Here is a 21,735-nt window from a genome sequence, read left to right as displayed (position 1 = left end):
CTGCAGAGTGTGTGATTGTTGTAGGGCCCGCATCCCACAGAGTGAGCACCCTTTGGATGCTGGGGCCCGGGACCCTTTGATGGTCACCCAGTGACAGATGGGAAAACTGAGACGTGCAAGCCAAGCCCCTTTCCCAGGTGACTCAGCGCCCCTGCCCACGCAGGGCATCATCAGCGCCCCCCCCTCCTCCATTTTAAAGAGAGTTAAACTGAGACCCAGAAAGTTTCCTCCGGTGGCCCCAGGTCAGCCAGCAGGGAGGTTGGGACCTGGCTCTGAACTCACTGCTCAGGGCAGTGCTTCCTCTGTCTGTGCCCATCATCACCTCTCCCCCAGCAGGCGCCACCACGTCCCCTTTAAAGGCCCCCCCCCATCCACCTCCCTCCTCCCCTTGCAGGCAGACGCCGGGATTGCGCCGCCTGCAGGGACCTGCCCAGTCCTTCCTGGGTGTGCGGGGAGGGCAGTCCCGGCACATAGGGGCCGCTGGTGGGGGGCCGCACCGGCAGCATGGTGAGTGGGGCTGTGGGTTCGGTAGGTCCTTCTCTGGGATTCTGTCTCTGTGTCTCTGATCTACATCCCTCAGTGTTTCTCTCTTCAGTCCCTCTCTCCTTCTCGTCTCTCCCATCTCTCTGGCTCTCACCTTGTATCTCTTTCCCTCCCACTCTCTCCCTCTCTGCTTCTCCTTCTCTTATTCTATGTCTCTCCCTACTTTTCTCTCCCTCTTTTTTTTGGGGGGGGGTCCCTTTTCTCTCCCTCTCTCTGAGTCTCTCTGTCTCTCCCTACCCCCATGTCTCCCTCTTCTCTGTGTCTCTTTCCCTCTTGCTCTCTCTCCTTTCTCTCTTGAAGTCTCTGTCTCTCCCTCTCTATCTCTGTCCCTCTCCATCTTTCCTTCCTCTGTCTGTGACACTTTCCTTCTGTCTCCATCTCTCCCTGCCTTGCTCTCTGTCTCAGTCTCTTTCCCTGTTCTCGCCCTCTTTCTGTGTGCCTCCCCCTCTCTGCCTCTACCAACCCCTCGCCCTGCCACCCCCACCTGCACGGCTTTGCTGCAGTCTCCTGGCGCACGGATAACCTTGCCGCTGCCGTTCCTCCTCCCTCCTCCCTCCTCCCCAATCCTTGGCCTGGGCCAGAAAAGAGAGAGAGAGAGGGAAGGGTGCGGGGCTCCCGAGGCTCTGGTGTTGGGGTCAGGGGGTCAGGTGGGTTGCCCGTGCAGAACTAAGGGAGAGTGAGTCCAGGGGCGTGGGCTTTGCCCAAGGGCAAGTGTGTGAGATCCTGGGAGAGTGGGGGGATCTGTGGGTGGGAGGGTCTGCTAGCCCTCCCCTTGGGGGAGTCCTCTGGGATCCTGGCTGGGCTGGGGACCTGGGCATGTAAGAAGTCCTCGCCGCGGGGGAGGAAGGCCAGGGAGTTAGTCTTCTGAAAGGCAAAGGCCAGGAGGCTGGACTGAGCGCTGCGTGCCCCCAGGTGTGTGCTGCGGCGGCCCGCGGTCGCGGTCGCGGGGCGCTCTGGGCAGCTGCATGGGGAGTCCTGCTGTTCGCCGGCGCCGCGGAAGCGCAGCACGGCCGGAAGAAGGTCGTGCACGTGCTGGGTGAGTCAGGGCCGTGGAAGCGGATCCTGCCCCGAAGAAGCCGTGGCCAAGTAGGATCACCAGGGTGCACGGAGCGGGGAGGACGGAGGGTGCTGGGCGGTCCTGATGGCCACAGTCCCCGCCCCCTCCCTAGTCCCCTTACGGAGCCCCTTTACCCTTCTGATCTCCTGATCCTCACCCAAGTTTTCTTCCCACATCCCTTTCCCTGGGTCCCCCTCCCCAGGTTCCCCTGCCCCGCCCCTAGAACCTCTTCTTAACCCTCTTTGGTTGCCCATAGAAGGGGAGTCGGGCTCGGTGGTGGTGCAGACAGCGCCGGGACAGGTGGTCAGCCACCGGGGTGGCACCATCGTCTTGCCCTGCCGCTACCACTACGAGGCAGCCGCCCACGGCCACGACAGCGTCCGCCTCAAGTGGACCAAGGTGGTGGACCCGCTGGCCTTTGCCGATGTCTTCGTGGCGCTGGGTGCCCAGCACCGGGCGTTTGGCAGCTACCGCGGGCGGGCTGAGCTGCAGGGCGATGGGCCCGGGGATGCCTCCCTGGTTCTCCGAAACGTCACGCTGCAGGATTATGGGCGCTATGAGTGCGAGGTCACCAACGAGCTGGAGGATGACACTGGCATGGTCAAGCTGGACCTGGAAGGTGACTAGCCTGTGGGCAGAATGAGGCTCATTTCTAAGGGAGAAGAGAGGAGGGTATTGCAAAGGACAGAAATCAAATCAAGTTGGCCGGAAGGAATTCAGTGGCTTGCTGGGGTAGGATAATGGTTCTGATCTGGGGTGATTTTGCTACCCGGGGAGATTGGCAATATCTAGAAGTAGGTTGTGGTGATATAGTGGGTAGAGACCAGGGATGCTGTAAACAGCCCACAACACACAGGACAGTCTCTCCACAGCAAAGAATAATCCAGTCCAAAATGTCAATAGTGAAGACATTGGGAAACCCTTTGGTAGGATCCAAGCACAGTGAGATCCAGGCATTCACATCATGTCAGAAATCCTTCCTTCAGCTCTGTTTCCCTGGGTGGGCTTTCCTTGGACAAGTTTCCCCTGATGGAACCAAAAAGTGGTGCCAGGCTTCCACCGTCCCAGCTTGGCAACTGATTTCCTAGGAGTGCTAGCTAGAGTCCCAGAGTTGTCCTTCATTGGCTCAGCTTGAGTCATTTGCCTATCCATGGGCCAATCACTGTGCCTGGGAGACGGGATGCTCTGATTGGCTAACTGTGGAGCAGGGAAGTAGGGTTTCTCTCTGAAGAATTCCCTCCCATGTGGTTTGCCTTCTTCACTCCACCTCAGAAGATGCTAGAGAGATTTCAGAGCCCTCACTTGCTGAACTTCCCAACAATAGCAAATAACAACAACAATAATAGAAGCAGCTCTCCTTTATTGGGTGTTTTCTCTGTGCCAGGAGTTTGGTTGAAGAGCTCTCTGAGCTTTCATTTAGTTTTCCCAAAAACCCTGAGGGAGACGGTATTACTCAGAGAGGGGCAACTGACTCAGAGAGGTTAGAGCCTTGACCGGGGCACCTACCAGTGAGTGGCAGAGCCAGGACTGTCACTCTAGTCTGTCAGGCTCCAGCTCTTCTCTCTGGCTCCTGTTTGATCCTTCCTGCATCTGCTGAGAGAAGCATCTGCACCTGCACCCCCAAGGTCCAGCCCACAAACACAGACACACAGAACGCTAGTGAGCTGACTGTGATTCTGAAGAGGGACGAGTTATAAGAACTGAAGGTAGAAGGGAAACCAATGGGAATTGTCCTGGACAATGCTGGAGATCAAAGAGGTCTTTGCCCAGGGTCAAACTTTCGTGGGCTCCCAGTGTGAGGGAGTCAGTTTTGTGGGCTCAGGATTTGACAAGAAGGAAGGTCCCAATGCTGGAAGAATGTCACAAGCACGTAGAACTGAATGGAGGAAGGTTGTGGGAGCTGGGTTTTGAAGGATGAATAGCGTAGTTCGACAGGTGGAAAGGTGGAAAGAACATGAACAAAGGTCTCCAGTGGTGGAAAGGAGGTGGACATGATTAAGTATGTCAGGGGGGAGGGTCAAGTGAATCCCAAGCTTAAGGCAAAGGGAGTATGAGGGGTGTGAACTGGGGAAAGGCATGGTCAGCTCTGAGGCCATAGTGAGGGATGGCCTGAAAGGTCTAGGTTGAAGAGTCACACGGCACCACAGATGTCAGGTAGGTGGGTGAGAGATGGGGGGTCCGAGCTGACCCTCGTGTATCCTCTCAGGCGTAGTCTTCCCTTACCACCCGCGTGGAGGCCGCTACAAGCTGACCTTCACGGAGGCGCAACGCGCGTGCGCTGAACAGGACGGCATCTTGGCGTCGGCTGAGCAGCTGCACGCGGCCTGGCGCGACGGCCTGGACTGGTGCAACGCGGGTTGGCTGCGCGACGGCTCGGTGCAGTACCCGGTGAGCCAGCCCCGGGAGCCCTGCGGCGGCCTGGGCGGGACCGGGAGCGCCGGGGCTGGCGGCGGAGCTTCGGGGGGTGTGCGCAACTACGGTTACCGCCAGAACGCCGAGGAACTCTACGACGCCTTCTGCTTCACATCCAACCTCCCGGGTGCGTAGGCTCCACCCCTGGGAGGAAGGTCCTGCCCTCCGCTGGCCCGGGCCCCGCCCCACGTATGAGACCCCACCCCCACACAGATACCCCTCCCTCTCAGACTCTTTCCCACTCCGCCCAGGTCTCTCTCCCTGTCCTTCCTCTCCACACTCTCCCTTGGAGGTCCGAACCAGGAGATCCCTTCCCTAGTACTGCCTAGGCACGGCAATCAAACATCGCCTGGCACCAGCACTGCTCTAGCCGAAGCTGTGGTCCCGGGCTGCAGGGGAGGGGGTGTTTCTGAGCCCTGAGGCTGAGGTCCTAGGCTGCAAGCGGGAGGGTGTCCTGAATCCCGAGGAAGCCGGGTCCCAAGAGCGGCCCTAACCACTCCTCCCCACCCCCCTGCAGGGCGCGTGTTCTTCCTGAAGCCGCTGCGGCCCTTGCCCTTCGCGGGAGCAGCGCGCGCGTGCGCGGCGCGCGGAGCGGCCGTGGCCAAGGTGGGGCAGTTGTTCGCCGCGTGGAAGCTGCAGTTGCTGGACCGCTGCACCGCAGGCTGGCTGGCGGACGGGAGCGCACGCTACCCCATCGTGAACCCGCGCGCGCGCTGCGGCGGCCGCCGGCCGGGTGTGCGCAGCCTCGGCTTTCCTGACGCCACGCGCCGCCTCTTCGGCGTCTACTGCTACCGCGCGCCTGGTGCACCGGACCCGGCACCTGGTGGCTGGGGCTGGGGCTGGGCCGGAGGCGGCGGGTGGGCTGGAGGCGCGCGAGACCCCGCCGCCTGGACCCCGCTGCGCGTCTAGGCCCGGGCCGTGGACCACTGGGGCGCTTGGCGGCTGGCCGAGTGCCCTACGGCCACTTGGAGATGGACCACACCCCTGGAGACTGGCCATGCACCCTGTGGTGCCCTGCAAGTTGACCAGGCCTCCTGCGGTCCTTAAACCCTGGCCACACCCTCTGAGGTCCCCAGAGTCTGGCCAGTCCCGGGAGCCAAGTCCCCTGGAAATCGACCAAGCCCCGCCTCTCCTGGACAGTGGATTACTCTCCTCTCCCAACTTTCTCCAGGAGACAGGGCACACCCTCTGAGAACCACTGGAAACCAACAGAACCCGAGGTCTCCTGAACACTGGAAACGTCTCGCGTGGTCTTCTGGAACTACCCCCAAGGTCGCCTGGAGGCTGGACCCCCGGGATTATCTGGAGACTGGGCACACGTCCTATGCATCTCCCTGGAGACTGAAGACTGGTCCCCTAAGGTCATCCGGACACTGAACCCTCCACCCTATCACCTGTAGAGAAACCAGAAACCTCAGAGTTTGTCAGTTGACCATGCCACCGTGGTCACATGAAGACTGTGGGCTCCTGTCCTCTCCTCTAGGGTGACCTGGAGATTGGTTACTCCCATTCTCCCCCCTTCTCCCACGAGTCCCCCAGTTTCCATAGTAACAGGCCGTGTCCCCAGGTCACTGTGGAGAACAGCTCCACCCCTCCAGTTTCAGGGGAGACCACCCTTGTCTGTCACTGTTAAGACAGATTGACACGCCCCAGCTGGCTCGCATTACTGGCAGCCGTGGCCCATCCCTTAGGTATCTCTCTGAGGGAGCAAATCCGTCTTCACCTGACGGCCCCTTTCCTGGCTGTCACCTAAGAGACCATCTCCCAGGCCCAGAGACCTGTAAAATCTATGTCATTCACTATAGAGAGAAGCTGCCCCACTTCCCATTGTTACCAAGGCGACCAGCCCAGCTTCTACCTGTCACCTAGAGTCACACAGCCCTTCCTTCATCAGTCACACCCATGGAGTTAGTGCCTCCCTCCTCCAGCTGTAACCATGGACACCGCACGTTTACTATCTCACCCACCTTCACCCCAGAGACCTACAACTTCACTCCCACTGTCCTCACCCTGACCAACAGCCATGGAGACCACCCTGTCCCCTAACTGTCCTGAGAGTGACCCAACATTCGGTTCTCCAGCTCTCACCATGGAAACAGGCTGCTCCTTTCCGCAGGGTGCCCCAGCTCCTTGCTGCCCTCCAAGCCCCGCCCCCAAGCGGCTTGGACACCCCCCCAGCTGTTGCCATGGAGACCACACTCCGGTGTCTGAGATAACAGAACACCTGTCCCCCTAGGCTTTTCCTTGTCGGTAGGGCCCGCCCCTCCAAACTGTCACCATAGAGACTGTCAACGTCGTCCCCAGGACAACTGACTTCCCAGTTCTCAGGAACTTCTTACCGTGGGCCCGAAACTGTGCCCCATGGGGCTTAATGGCTGCCCCTTCACCAGACGGGCCCAGCTCCTGGCAGCATCTCAGACCCAGGTGGACTTCTGGAGCTGCTGGATATCCTCCGTTTGCACGCTAACTATATCCCAGACAACAGCTGTGCACGAGACACCCTTGCAGCACCCAGATGAACAAACTGAGGCTCTGGCGTGCCCCTACTCTCTGTGCTGTGCAAGCACTAGGCTCCCGGCTTCCTCTCTGAGACCACATCCCCGTTCTCACTGAGTTCCTCTCTCCTTTTCTAACCTCCCTCCCCCCCACATTTTCCTTCTTAGAGATCCAGGAGAGGTTGAATTGCCTTTAAACCTCAAAATCCTCTCTGAGCTCCATGTTCTAAAGGGCAATTTGTGCTAAGAAGTCAGGACCCAAACTCCCCAGTGTTAACAGCTAGCTCAGGGAGACTGTCCATGAACAAGGCCACCCCAGCTTTTGGAGACCCCAGTTTCGAGGTCTTGCCTTGGAGTGGCACTGGGGTCCCTCCTGGAGCCCTCCATATTGTCACATCCATCTCCAGGAAACCCATCTGTGGGTTTTGGAACCAGGTGTGCCTGGGTTCGAATCCTGCCTCTATGACCAAGTGACAAAACCCCTGAACCTATTTCCTCCTCTGTATCAAGGCTGTTCTAAGGTCCCAGTGAGTGCAAAGTGTACAGCAGGGGCTCAATAAATTTTTCTTTTTGACGAATGAGAAAATGAGACAGCTCGTGGGTAGTTACTTCAAAAATGCACTTTGGTGGACAAAATGTATTTCAGCTGGGGGTGCTTGGTGATTCGGTTGGGAAGTGTCTCCTCTCATTCCTCAGGACCATTCCCTCTCCCCAGTCTCTCTCCCCTCCCTTCCCCCCCATCGTCCTTCCCTCACTCTGTCCCTTGAGCCACCTCCCATGGGTCTGGCCCTTCTCAGCCCTGTCCTAATTGGGTCACTAACCAATCCAGTGCTTCCTCTCAATCCCCTGGGAATGAAGTGTGTGAAACTGGGTGTTGAGTTCCTGCATCAGGAAGGCAGAGAAGTTGCAAATTTTCCCTGGGGTGGGTGTGGAGGTGGGGGTAGGGAGAGTGTGGGCCGAGGAGTATTGAAAGTTTCGGGCATACAAAGGAAGGGAGAAGAGGAAAAAGGTGTAAATGTCTGATATGGTTGCAGAAGTGGGATGGTCGATTTAACTGCTCATGCTTCAATGTCAGATGGGACAGAACTCCTAGAGATTCCAGCCACTCATCTGAAGCCAGGGTCCAGTCCCTTGGTTAGACTGCCTTGGGCTCCAGCCGTGTCTTAGCTTCCTTGACTAGAGGAATGGTAGGGGCATTCTTCTGGAGATGAGTGCATGAGATTTCTTTCATCCCGCCTTTTTCCTGCTGACATCCTTTCTCCCTTCCATGGGTTCCAGCATCCTGATTTTGCCTCGTTTCCCTCCTCTCGTTCTGTGAGTCAGAGGGGCTGATCCCACTGGACAATGAGTGCTGTGGCTCATCTTCCCGGGCAACCCTAATTGGTCCAGGGGTGGACATGGACCCAGGCAGACCAATGAGACTGCCTGGGATTTTGACGGACCAGTAGGACCAAGGGAACCCTCTTTCTGCTGGGTCTCTGCACTGTTGGAGCGGAGGTCTTCGAGGGGCCACCTGGAGGAGACCTAAGGATGGCAACCAGGGTAGAGCCACTCCTGAAGCTAGTTATTCAGAAAAATGTCTCACTCCTGTCTTCCAGCACCCAGTGCACTTCTCAGAGACATCTAAAATTTCTTACATGTCCTTCAAAAGATGTCTTATATTCGTTCAATCAAACATGCATATATTGTTTTCCCCCCACTTCTACACAAATGAAAACATGCAACATATATTTTTTACATTGTAAAACTTCACGTAATATGAAATTCACCATTGTAAACATTTTAAAGTCTTCAATTTAGTGGCATTTAGTACATTCCCAGTGTTGTTCAACCACCCCTATCATTTTCATCACCCCAAAGAAAATCCCATACTCATTAAGCAATCACTCTCCATTCCTCTCTCCGCACTCCATGCCCTGACAACTGTTAATCTACTTCCCATCTCTGTGGATTTGCCTAGCCTTGACATTTTGTATAAGTGGAATCCTACAGTATGTGTCCTTTTGTGTCTAGCTTCTTTCACTCAGTATAATATTTATGGCTGAATAATGTTCATATATATGTATATATATCACATTTTGTTTATTCTTTTATCAGTTAACGGATATTTGGGTTGTTTCCACCTTTTGGCTATTGTGAATAAGGCTGCTATGAACATTTGTGTGCCATATATACTTTATTTTATAAGTTTACTTATTTATTTATTTTTGGCTGCATTGGGTCTTCGTTGCTGCGCTCGGGCTTTTCTCTAGTCGTGGCGAGCAGGCGCTACTCTTGTCGCGGTGCGCGGGCTTCTCGTTGCGGTGGCTTCTCTTGTTGCGGAGCGTGGGCTCTAGGTGCACGGGCTTCAGTAGTTGTGGCTTGCGGTCTCTAGAGCGCAGGCTCAGTAGTTGTGGCGCACAGGCTTAGGTGCTCCGTGGCATGTGAGATCTTCCCGGACCAGGGCTCGAACCCGTGTCTCCTGCATTGGCAGGTGGATTCTTAACCACTGCGCCACCAGGGAAGCCCTCATATACACTTTTAAAGTAACTCTTATTTAACAATATATTTGGGGACTGGTTTCCTTCAGCATGTAAAAATCCGCCGCCTTCCCCCACCAGCATTCTTTTGAAGGTTAGCAAAGTAGTCACTGTTTGGATGCACCATAATCTTTGTAATCGGTCTCCTAATGGTGGACACTTACATTGTTTCCCATATTTTGCTGTTAGTAATAAGTACCATGGTCATCACATAAGTGCAAGTATAACTGGAGGATGATAGCAGGAATTGTTTGATCAAGGGGTCAAAACTTGCCGTTTTGTTAGTGATCTCCAACTCTTCTTAGAGGTGAGGCCAATTTATAGCCCATCAGTAACAGATGTACTTGCCTATTTCCATACATCCTCAGTAGCATCATGTGTTATCACTTGTTACCTGAGCCAACCTGATAGGTGAAAAATAATATCTCATTGTGGTTGTCACTTGCAATTCACCTGTTATATGAAGCTGACTATCCTCCGCTTTGACTTTAGATGCAGGCAGTTGAGTAAATCATAAATCATTCTCAGTTCAGGTACATTGTCATCGTTGAAATATGCAAGGCCCCTCTCTTGTGAGATTTGTTTATTCCCTTTTATTTATATGTCCTTATTTGTGTATCTTGGTGATCTGAAAATTGTGTATTATTTTGTTGAGCATATGTTGTAGTTTAAGAGCCATCTGTATTTCCTTTTCTTTGAGCTTTTTGTTCATATCCTGTGCCCATTTGGCTATTGGATTATTGGGGTTTTTTTCGTATTGATTTGTAGGAGCTCTTTATATAATAAGGCAAAATTCCTTTATCTCTGATTTGAAGAATTGTTTCCAAGCTTGGCATTCGCCTTTGACCTTGTTTATGTTGTTTGTTGCCACTGTTGCTTTAGAATAAAGCCCAAACTTCTCATTACAGCCCATATTTCCCTGAGTGATCCATCCTCTGCCTCTCTGACCTCATCTCCCTCCACTGTCTACCTCTGTCACTCCGCTCCAGCCACTACGGACTCTTTGCTGTTTCTCAAATGAACCATGTTCCCTTCTGCAAGAAGATTTCCACTTTTACTCTTCCCTCTGCCTGAAACTCTCTTCCTTTCTTCCCTTCTTTGTCTGGTTAATGCTATTCATCCTTTAGATTCCATTCACCTCCTCTAGGAAGCCTCCCCTGACCACCTCCCAGGGGTCACAACTGTTCTGTCCACCACTATCTCCCCAGCACCCAGCACAGTACACGGCATATAATAGCTGCCCAGTAAGTCCTTGCTGAGTGAATGAATGAAGGAAGGTGTCAGGAGGCAGGTTGAACTGTTAAAAAATTTTATTAAAATGTCCAAGGAGTACATTAATGTCCATAGTGTCAGATACCACAGACCCACGGAACACTGCAGCTGACAGCATAACCAACAGAATCCAAAGCTGTTCACGCGCACACACACTCACACGCAAACACACACGCACATCTCAAAGGGAAAGACCAAAAGACAAACCACCCACCTTAGAAAATATCAGAGCCCCCTCCCACCATGGAGCTGGGGTGGGGGCAGGGCAAGGGGCTGAGGTGGTCAAGGGTAAGGAGCATAAACCAAGACACCCCCAAAAAAGTTGCATCCCCAGAGCCCCCCACTCCAAACAAAGGAAAATTCTCTTGTGACATGGATGACTGAAGATGTGTTATTGTTTTTATATTTCTTAAACCAAGAGGAATTATCAAACCTAGAAGGCAAACCTATATCCCTGGGTTTTCTCAGCAATAACCATAACATGGAACAGTGGATAATGTCTACAGCAGGGAACACTAAAGACCATGGTCAAGGATGCAGGTCTACTTTGCACTTCTCAATCTTTTCCTAAATCTTCCTGTGTGTTAGAGCATGATTATGTTTCAATTCCTTCCCCCCCAAAATAGAGAGCAGGGTTTGGCGTCAGCCAGAGGCAGGACCGAATCCTTATTCCTGTCTTGCAAGCCAGTGCCTTTCTCTTATCTGAGCCTCAGTTTTGTCTTGTGTAAAATGGGAAAATAATGGTTCCTAAGTCACTGGGCTGTTGAGAAGATTCACGGAGGCAGTGTGTGTAAGTCCTTAGCATGGTACCTACTCCAGAGTTGTCAACTATGATTAGTACTTCCCAGGAGGGATACAGGCTCAGCCAACACATTTCTTTCTCTACTGAACCCTTAGATGGACTGTATATTTGCTTATTTTTCTTTCCTGCAGAGGGCCACTCTCCACTGTGGTTTTTAACACTAATCCACAGATGTTACCCAGACCAGAGAGGTTGAGTGGACAAAGGACATGGAGGAAAAGCTGTGGATCTTTCCTACCAGGGATCAGGAAGCTGAATCCCAACTTCTGGCTTGGGGAAAGTTTTTACAGGTTTCAGATTCTGGGGAGGAAGGCAAGGTGAGTTCTTTACCGCTTAAAAAATTAAAAAACTAAGAGAAAAATGTGTGTGTGCGTGTTTCAGTTTTAACACTGCACATCTCTCTACATGACCGCAGGTAGATGTCACTACTTCAAGTTTTAAGCATTTCTAGTCCACCAGGCGATGAATGGAGGAGACAGGGATAGAGTAGGGTTAGGGGTGGGACCCATGGCAGGGGCACTACCAATGTCTGCTAGAGGGTTGGATATGGGCACCAAGCTAGAAAACTTGGCACCTCCTTGGCCCAGGAAGGAGGTTCTTTGTCTCCCTGAGAGATGGAGGGGGAAGAAATCTGGGTTCATTGAGCCCTAAACACCCTCTCATCTGTGTGTGTGTGTGTGTGTGTGTGTGTGTGTGTGTGTGTGTGTGTGTGTGTAATTCACCACACATGCAGAACCACCAAATCTCAGCACTGGACTAGACCTAGGAGGACAAGCAATACAGCTTCCCTTCATTGCCCACAAATTTCTCTGACTATTCTGACCCCTAACTCTGAGGACACGGAGGGATGTTGTTCTAAAAACATTACTAAAATTCAGTACATAGGAATTCCACACTCAGCTCATCCACCAAGACTAAGGACTGACTTAGGCTGAAGTCCAAGGTGAAGGAAGAGCAGTCATCAAGTTCAAGCAGTGTGTGTCCATGTAATTTTCTACTCCCAAAGCCAGTGACCTTCACTATAGGCTTCAGCCTGCATTTAGGACATCTGACAGTTTACTAAATCTGAATCTCTGGTGGTAAAAGCAATTCCTTAGTGCGAATCCAAACACACACGCTTGCACCCTTATCAAAGCCTTATTTCCAAAACTGGCAGTCAGCCTTGCCAACAAAAGACTAAACCAGTGCAAAGAATGATGTTTGCCGATCGTGCTTCCCTCCACTGAGAGATGCTCCCAGAGTTCAGCCTGACTAGAACTGACTTTTCAGACACATGGCTACACCTGCCAAGAGGACCTTGTATACGTAAGAAAAAGGAGAGAGGAGCTTTTTACAAATGGTTAGGTATGGGGGGATGTGGTTTGGGACTCAGGGGCTTCCGGACCCTCCTGTTTCTCTCTGGGCTCTGCCTCCCCACGTGAAGGCTCCAGGGGAGGTGTGGGAAGGGGATTGTGCTTTCTTTTGCCTGGTTCTTCAGCAGAAATTCCCTTCTTCCTTCTCCCAGTCCTCTGCTGGGTGCTTCTTGTGTTTTCTGCGCTCCTTGCGCGATTTGTGGTGGTGATGCTGGTGGTGGTGTTGGTGGTGGTGACGGTGTCGCCGCATCCGATGGGATCGTCTGGCTGCAGGGAAGTGAGGGACGACAGGGACGTGGCAAAAGCCGATGAGAGGTGGGTGGCCTGATGGAACAGGCTTCCTCGGGGGAGGGGGAAATGGAGGGAACACCAGGCAAGCTAGTAAGTTCTCACTTATCTGCAAGGCCGTATTATCAGGCGGACATTCAACCAGATCAATGTGTGTAGTCATGAGATGCTTAATTGGAGACTACAAGTAGCTGGAAACTTTTGTTGGGGTGTCTGGGGGAAGCCACTTACGTTTGGTGCAGACAATTTGGGGCCGGTCCCATTTGCCATTGCTCCGGCATCGGATGATGGCCACATGGTGCTGGGCAAATCCTTCGTCGCACTGGTAACGTACAGCGGCATGGACATTATACTTGGCCTTGCGGGCACCGATGGGCAAGGCATTCTCCACTGCTGGAGGGGGACCACACAGCACTGGGGACAGAGGAACCTCCAGTTAAAGAAGTGGATGGGACTGGGGCCGAACTGGTTTCATCTCTTGTTGAGATGAACCCTCAACAGGTCCCACCTTTTGCCCAGCTGTGACCTCAAAGGGCTAGAAGTGAATGTCTTCTGGTTTGGGTGGAGCCCAAACCAGGAGCTGCTGAGGGGCAGGAACCTCCTGGACACATCCCACCCCCTAATTCTTGTGCATGATGGGAATGAAGGAGATGGGAGGCAAGAATAATCTGAGCAAATGAATGGAAAAAAGGATATGAAACTTGGCAAAGAAACAGAAGCAAGAATGAAGAAAAGTATAAGAGAAAGGGGGACTTGAGAATATACATAGACATATATATGTTTCCTTAATATGTAAAGAGCTTTTACAAATCAATAAGACCAATGAACCGACAGAAAATTAGGCAAAGGAAATGAACTGGTAGGTCACAGGAAATCAAATACATATAAACAGCTTATCAACATATGAAGAGCTGGTTATTCTCATCCTCGAAGACGTGCAAACTATGATAACAATGAGATACTGTTTTTCAGGACTTAGATGAACAAAGAACAAAAAGTTTGATAACACAGAGTTGGCAAGGGTAGGGGGAAAATGGGTACCCTCACATAGTGCTGAAGAGTGAAAACTGGGCTGGACTGACTCCTACATTTACAAACTTAAATAAAACAACGAACCAGTGATAGGCAGGAGGGAAGGTCGGGGGAGAAGGGGTGGGAGGGAGAGTAGCAGCATACCTGTGCCCTTCTTACAGACATAGGGGAGGTTGTAGTTGCAGGGAACATCATTCCAGTGCCCGCTCTCATGTGCCACCATCACCACACAGTCCTCCCCACCCGCGAAGAAATTGTCGGGCTGGTTCTCCCTCCAGTTCTCATATTGCTGTAAGAATGAGGAGCAGGGGTTGCTCAGGGGACATGCAGCCTGTCCCAGGCTCTGGCACTGGCACTGTGGGATTCCCTTGGCCAGACCACTCAAACTCTTAGGGACTCAGTGTTTCCATCTCTACAATGAGCACTGTTCTGCCTGCCCTGAGGGTGGCTGCCACTACAGTCCAAGTCAACCCTCCTCTAGCTACGAGGCTGTGGTGCCCTCCTCCCTGGTCCTCCTGTCCCGGCTCACTCCCTGACAGTCTGTTTTCCACATGGGTCACTCATTGTTAGATAAATAGTTGAACAAAAGGTGACCTCAGACTGGAAGTCCAGGAGAGCTTCCCTGAGGAGGCAACAGGAGAGCTGAAGGAAGACTCAAGGATAAGAACAACACAGGCAGGGAACAGAGTTCTAAGCAGAGGGAATAGCTAATGCAAAGGCCCTGAGGCAGGACTGAGCTTGTCCTGTCTGAGGAACAGAACAGAGGCCAGGAGGGCTGGGGCTGCTTGATCCAGTTCGAGTGTAGTCAGAGAGTGGGCTGGGGCCAGTTCTCATGGCAGAGGAGAGGAGGTGGATTTCTTTTCTAATTGTGGTGAAAAAGATATAATATAAAGTTTACTAAAGTGAAGCCAGAGGGCCGGGTCATTGCAGCTTACCCAGAACTCTCCATTCTAGGCAGGGCCCAAGTCAACAGTCTGACTGCAGGGACCCAGGCCCCCAGGCTGCCACCACTCACCAGCCCCGTGTTGTCCGTCCACTGGAAATCCCTCTCCACGATCCTGTCGTTTAGGCCGATCCACGTGTTTTCACGCCCAAAACCTGTGGGGTGTGGGGTGTCTTGAGGGCTGGGTACTTGCACCTCCCCCAGCCTAGGTTGCTGGCTGGAGGCCAGGTGGGGGGTGTGGGAGGGGAGACTCAGCCCCCTCCCCAGACTGAAGGTGGGCTGGAAGGGGAAGTGGATGAAGATGAGAATGGAGGGGGTGGGTACCCAGAGTCCCTCCCCCAGTTTGGGGTTTTAGCTGGAGGGGAGGACCCCAGCCCCTCTGCCAGCCTGGGGGGCATGGGCTGGAGGCCACATCCCTCCATTCCCTAGCAGGCTGAGGCTCTGGCTGCCCTCATACTTGGGGAGTGGGGTTGGGGCATGGAAAGGGCTGGAATTGGGCTCCTGGCCTTGTCACAATTTGTGGCTTAAACAAAAGGCCAGAGGAAACAATAAAGACAAGTCAGATCTTTGCAGAAATGAGAGAGTAGGGGCTAAGAGAGCCAGCGAGCAAGGCTGGACAGGGCAGGCAGGTGAATCTAAATGAGCCAATCAGTCACTGAGGAGGGAGGAAGCAGCTGGATGCATGTGTGTTTGATTACATAGAGGAAAAAAGCCAGTGAACCAGGGAATGAACAAATTAAAGAATTAACAGGGGATGGGATGGGGAAAATGTGAATAAATAAATGGATGAAAAAGAGCAGAAGGAATAATGAGTAAATCAATAAATGCTGGATTTAATTTATGGGACACCCCTCTTTCTCTTAATCTCTGCTCCTGCCTCATTTCATCCCCCGCACCACAGATGCTTCTCCATCACCCTCTGTCCCCTGGCCCTGTTTTAACTGTCATCAGTGCCCTGAGAACCAGCTAAATTTTAGGATAAACTTATTTAATTAGATATTTACTTGTTTGACTATATCCTCTTCAAGAACGTCACTCCCTAAGGACAGGACAATGTGTGTCTCTGTGCCTGGAACAGTGCCTGGCACGTAGCAGGTGCTCAGTAAATAGTCGGAGAATGAATGAAGTGAATGAATGAACTGACAAGTGAATAAATAGACACTTGAATTAATAAGTGGTCAGGGCTTGCATTAATGAACATAGCTTCAGAAAGGTAGCGTTCTTCAGGACCCTGGGGGGATCCCCTGACAAAGGGACTGTAAAGGCCACCCCTGCCCACCCCAGAGTCCCTACTGTTAATGAAGCCGTGTTCTTCGGGTGAGTGGATGCTGGTCAGATGGCCGGCTCGACGGCGGCAGTCCCTCTCGGCATCCTCCCACGCCCGCCGATGGGCGAAGTAGCGGTAGCAGTGGCCCTGAAACTTGTGCCAGCCATGGTCACAGCCCTCTGTGTCTGGGAGGTGGAAAGGGAGCATGAAGGGCGCTGGCCTCAAGCCGAGGCCTGCCTTGCCAGCCGTGAGCACACCGGCCCACCAGAGAGAGGGCCCAATCCAAGGTCACTGTGGGCCTAAATCAACCCTCTCCCTGGGCCCATCCCCCAGCCCCCACTCTGTCCCCCCACCTTTTCACCTCCCTCCTCCCATATTCACTTCTTTTATCTGTTGCAGGAAGAGATTCAACTGGAAGATCATTACACCCATCCCCTCTTATCCCAACTCTAATGTCTCATTCTCTGATCAGGCCACATCCTGGGACCTCAGGAAATGGTCTCAGGAAGGCCTAAAATTTCCCTTCTGGGAAAAAACTCAAATAGACATTTCTTCCAAAAAGATATACAAATGGCCAACAAGCACATGAAAAGATGCTCAACAACGTGAATCGTTAGGAAAAACAAATCAGAATCACAATGGGATACCACCTCATACCCACTAGGATGGCTATAATATTTTTTTAAAAGGAAAATAATAAGTGCTGGCAAGGATATGGAGAAATTGGAACCCTTGTGCATTCCTGGTGGGAATGTAAAATGGTGTAGCCCCCGTGGAAAACAGTCTGGCAGCTCCTCAAAAAGTTAAACACGGAATTACCATATGACCCAGCCATTCTACTCCTGGGTACACCAAAAAGAATGGGGAAAAAACAAAAAGAATGGAAAACAGGTATTGAAACAAAAACGTGTACATGAACATTCATAGCAGCACTATTCACATTAGCCACAAGGGGGAAACAACCAAAGGTCCATCAAGTGAGGAATGGATAAACAAAATGTGGCCCATCCAATGGAATACCATTCATCCATAAAAAGGAATGAAGCACTGACATGTGCTACAATGTGGATGAACCCTGAAAAACATCATGCTGAGTGAAAGAAGCCAGATACAAAAAGACACAGCGCGTATGACTACATTTATATGAAACATATAAAATAGGCAAATCCATAGAGACAGAAAGTAGATTAGTGGTTGCCAGGGGCTGGAGGGGAGGAATGGGGAGTGATGGCTAATGGGGACAGGATTTCCTTTGGGGCTGATGAAAATGTCTTGGAACTAGCTAGAGGTGGTGGTTGCACAACGTTGTGAATGTACTGAATGCCACTGAACTGTACACTCTAAAAAGGTTAATTCTATGTTATGTGAATTTTATCTCAAGAAAATTATTCGCCTCCTGCCTGTCTGACTCACAGCCATGGAACCAGAGGCAGAGACCTGGAGCTCCATGTGTGGGAAGCTTGTGGTCCAGCACCCAACCCTGCTCCTGGTACTGTTTCTGGGGTCTCGGCAGAGACTCACCTTTCTCACAGAGGCTGCCCCCGTAGCTGGGGAGGCAAAGGCAGACGAAGGCATTGACCTCGTCGATACAGGTGCCTCCATTCTCACAGGGGCTGGAGATGCAGTCATCTATATCTGGAGGGGAAGGTGGGGCTGAGTCAGAGGTCAGCCTCCCTGTGGCTCCCAGTCCCCATGGAGAACCAGGCAGAAGATGCGGTCATGACCCTACCATCTATCCCAGACCTGAGTACAACAGCGGTGGTCTGCACTGATGGCCCAATGACTCTGGAGGTCAAGGGGGTGGAACCTCACACAACTGATGTGAATTAGCATCAATGAGAGGAGATGCCACTGGGCTGGCTGAAAACCAGAGTGTGCAGGACGTTCCCCCTGACTCCAGAACAGTGAAGGTGGGTCTGGCAAACAGACCCATAGAATGTCAAAGCTGAAGGGTCTTCAGAGTGTGGAGCACTTACAAGGATTTGCACAGAATCATGAAGTTGTTTGTAGGTACAGGGAGCAATCAGTTGAGCACCTCTTCTCCCAATCCCTGTGTAGATAGTGCCTGAGGCATGTACAATGCCAGGCAAGTCACTTGCCCTCTCTGAGACTCAGTTTCTTTTTTTTTTTGCAAAGTGGTGATAATAATAGCACCTCCACAGTGGTGGTTGTGAGTAGAGTCAATGGAAGAGCTCAAGAAATTATATCATTTATAATTATTGTTATAATTTCATAATTTGTCATATTTCTTGTGTTGGGCTTTGGGGCTAGCTTCCAACAGTTCTGGTGGTGGTGCCTATACCCCTGCCCACCCAGGAGAGGGTAGGCGATCCCCTGGGGCCCTTTGCTGGTGGGAGTCTGAGCCTTACCATCCTTTTGTCTTCCCCTTCCCCACCCCTGCCTGGTAGTAATGGGAGGCAGCACACCAGAGCCTCAGCCCTGAGGATGAAACCTCAGATGGTTGTTGCTGAGGCTGATTTACTGGAGCCAAGGAGTGAGGGAGGGGAAGGGAGCATCTGAAGCCAGCATTTTGTGATCCCTGATCCTCATGGGGATGGCTGCTGGGATAGACCCCAGGGCTCTGAGTCAAAAAGTCTGTGTTCAGATCCTGAGTCTGGGATACTCACCGATCTCACAGTTCTCGCCAGCAAAGCCCTGGTCACAGCTACAGCCATACATGGTGCCATTGGCTTTACAGGTGCCCCCATGCAGGCAAGGGTTGTTCTCACAGGGATCCGAGGGGACTGCAGGATGGACAGGAGTACGGGAAGGAGTCAGACCACCAAGTCTGCCTCCCAGGGAATCCAGACCTCAGACCCCTAAAGGCCCTCTCGTTCCACCCCTCTCTGTGGAGTCCCCTCTATAACTTCCCAATAACTGATTGCCAGCTTCCTCTCACATGCCCCTGTGATGAGCTTACTCTTTCCGGGAACTGGCCAAAGCACCTGTGGGATGCCCTGGCTATGGCAAAGTCCTTCCTTGGACTGAACTAGAATGGGATTCCTGCAGCTTCTCTTAGGAAGTCTTCTCATAGAACATGGTTTAAGTGCCCTCCTTGACTTGTCCCCATTTTTCTAGAAATATCCAACTGGTCATTGTGCTTCTCATACTTTGGAGCAAAGAAGTGGACATAGGTTCTAGATGGGGTATGAACGGCACTGGGACCAGTGGGAACCATCACTTCCTTCATCCTTGTGGTTCAACCTCTTCTGAGGCAACCTCAGTGGTTACAGTGTGGAGAAGTGGTGGATTATAGCAGTAACAACCACAGGCTGTGCAGTCAGAGAGGCTGGTTCAATTCCTACCTCTGCCACTTACTAGGGAACCCTGGGCAAATTACTTCTGTGAATTTCAGTTGCCTAATTTACAAAATGAAAATACAAATAGCTCATCCTGCTCTCCCAGTCCTGACCATAATGCCATGACTGGCTCTCTGTACATCAGCCTGGGGCCTCTTGAGGGGTCTCAACATTGCTTAACACGGACAGGGCATCCAGGGGGAGTTGAATGTGAGGCCCTGTCCACCTCTCTCATTCCTCAGCTGGGTTTCCCTGGAGGCAGGAGGGTCACCCCTCCCCATCTCAGGGGCTCAGAGGCCTTGGTGGGTGGTCTCTGGACCACCCTGGAGTCTTGGAGGGGCACAGCAAGAACCCCCGTGTACCCCAGATGACCCCTATCCCTTGTCAGGACAGTGTCAACCCTTCCACTGCAAGATACCAGAAATGAGACCCAGAGGAGGGCAGGGCCTAGCTCAAAGCCACTCAGCAGGACAGTGCAAGAGCCAAGATTGGCCTACGGGGCTCTGGAAGCCCAGTTTAAGGCTCTCTCTCCAGGCCCTATAACCTAGAATTTGTTTCTGTTTTGTCCTGGTCTGGAGGCCCACGAGAAACTGAGACGATGACAAGCAGTCACCTCCTCCCTGATCTTCTGGACTCCGCCTTCACCCTTAACAGGTTGTTCTCCCCACAGCTGCCAGAGGGAGCCCATGTAAACCTGAGTCAGGTCATGTCCCTCCTCTGCCTAGACTCCTCCATGGCTCCCCATTGCCCTCATAGGAAAAGCCAAAATCCTTACCTCAGCCCACAGGGCCCGGTGCAATCTTCCCCAATATCTCCCTGCCTGATCCTCCTCCCCCTCCTTCACTTACTCCGCTCCAGCCACACTGACCCTCCTTTTCCTCCTACACACCAAACACGGTCCTGCCTCAGGGCCTTTGTACAAGCTATTCCGTCTGCCTGAACTGCTTTTCCCCCAGATCTCTGCATGGCTCCTCTCTCACGTCCTTCAGGCTTGCTCAAATTCATCCTAACCCCCCTTCCGAAACCAAAACCCACCCACTGGCATCCCTCATCCCTTGCTTTACTTTTCTCTTTTGTCTTTATTACTTTCTAACCTCCAGTATAATTTATTAGGACCATCATTTCTTATCCATGCCTCCCCCCAGAGCGGAGATGTTCCACATGGCAGCCATGCACAGCTATTTAAGTTTAAATTAATTAAAATGGAATAAAAGTTAAAACGCAGTTCCTCAGTCACACTAGCCACATTTCAAGTGCTCAGTAGCCACCAATGGCTCGTTGCTATTGTATTAGACTGCATAGCTCGAGAACATTTCCATCACTGGGAAAGTTCTAGAGCATTGTTCTAGAATGTCACTTTCCAGAGGACAAGGGACTCAGTCTCAACATGGTGCCTAGAATACAGCAAGCACTCAACAGTTGCTTGCTAACTGCATAAAGGTAGCTGCTGGCCTGCCCGCAGTGACTGAAGCCAGTCCCTGGGGCAGTGGCGTGTACCACCACGGATGGTCAGAGAGGCCTGTGGCTATTTCTGTGCCTGGTGCCACCCTGGCACGTGCAGGCACATGCGTGGGGCTGCCAGGCGCCAGGACGTGTAAGCCCCACCAGGTGCCCCGAGCTGCTGACACCTGCCCACAGACTGGCGGTGACTCAGTCGCTTGCTGGTGCTGCATTTATTTTTGGCTTCATTAGCATTTCTGCTGCAAGCAGTAGGTGAGTAGGCGCCCAGGTCTCCCCCAGCACTGGCTGCCTCTCTCCACCCCGGCTGCCCATGGCTTGAGTCTGGAGCCGAAAAACCAACAAAGTCCAAGACAGATCCAGCCGTGGCCCTGGGGGCTCCTCTCAACACACTTTCCTTAGCACACTTCTTTGTGGTTTCCCTCCCACCTGACCACTCCTTCTCTAGTTCCTTTGGCCTTGGGCAAGCTTACCCCCCTCCCCAAGACCTCAGGGCTTTTTGTTTTGTTTTATGTCAATGAAATAAGCATCTTAGAGCCCAGTGACTGAGACAGAGACTGTTGTCAGACAGCCTGGATTCAAACGTTATCCTTGACACTCCCCAGCTGCATGCCTCTGCACAAGTCACTTGACTTCCCTGTGCCTCAGTATCCCCATCTGTAACGTTAGGATCGTACTAGAACTTGTTCCTTAAGGACATTAAAAAGATTAACCAAGATGATTCCAGTAAAGTGCTCAGACCAACCCAAGCACAAAGGCAGTCATCAATAAGCATAAGCCTTTATTGATGCAAGTGCCCCTGCCCAGGGTCCACCTGCCTCCTGGGCATCTAAGAAAAGAAGACGCAGCCCCAGACACAACCCAGAGATGACAGGGTGGGTGATGAAACCGTGCATTGGCTGTTTCCATCACCACGACACTTTGCCTTCAAAAAAAAGGAGTAAGGGCTTCCCTGGTGGAGCAGCGGTTGAGAGTCCGCCTGCCGATGCAGGGGAC

The 21,735-nt window shown here is 52.3% G+C and overlaps 2 protein-coding genes across 3 annotated transcripts in view; one reads left to right on the top strand and one right to left on the bottom strand.

The window, feature by feature from the left end:
* The first annotated feature begins 504 nt into the window (after nt 1-504).
* HAPLN4 (hyaluronan and proteoglycan link protein 4) lies at nt 505-6,930 on the top strand. Its single transcript, XM_007117005.3, has 5 exons — nt 505-528; nt 1,456-1,579; nt 1,857-2,219; nt 3,807-4,139; nt 4,530-6,930. Exons 1-5 carry the CDS (start codon nt 505-507, stop codon nt 4,919-4,921), a joined length of 1,236 nt encoding a protein of 411 aa, XP_007117067.1. The 3' UTR covers nt 4,922-6,930.
* A 3,388-nt stretch (nt 6,931-10,318) lies between these two features.
* Nucleotides 10,319-21,735, bottom strand: part of NCAN (neurocan) — a 21,225-nt gene continuing 9,808 nt past the window's right edge. Inside the window, exons 8-14 of one of the 2 annotated variants that reach the window (XM_024134257.2) lie at nt 18,610-18,726; nt 17,504-17,617; nt 16,009-16,167; nt 14,788-14,870; nt 13,917-14,061; nt 12,972-13,154; nt 10,319-12,719 (exon numbers count right to left, since the gene is read on the bottom strand). In XM_024134257.2, the coding sequence (XP_023990025.1) occupies nt 12,574-12,719; nt 12,972-13,154; nt 13,917-14,061; nt 14,788-14,870; nt 16,009-16,167; nt 17,504-17,617; nt 18,610-18,726 (947 nt within the window). In that variant the 3' untranslated portion in view covers nt 10,319-12,573. The remainder of the gene's footprint in view (nt 12,720-12,971; nt 13,155-13,916; nt 14,062-14,787; nt 14,871-16,008; nt 16,168-17,503; nt 17,618-18,609; nt 18,727-21,735) is intronic. The other variant, XM_055091625.1, reaches the window with a different exon arrangement.

This window comes from Physeter macrocephalus, chromosome 2, assembly GCF_002837175.3.
Source record: "Physeter macrocephalus isolate SW-GA chromosome 2, ASM283717v5, whole genome shotgun sequence".
Lineage (NCBI taxonomy): Eukaryota > Metazoa > Chordata > Mammalia > Artiodactyla > Physeteridae > Physeter > Physeter macrocephalus.
This window is presented reverse-complemented; position numbering and strand designations above follow the sequence as displayed.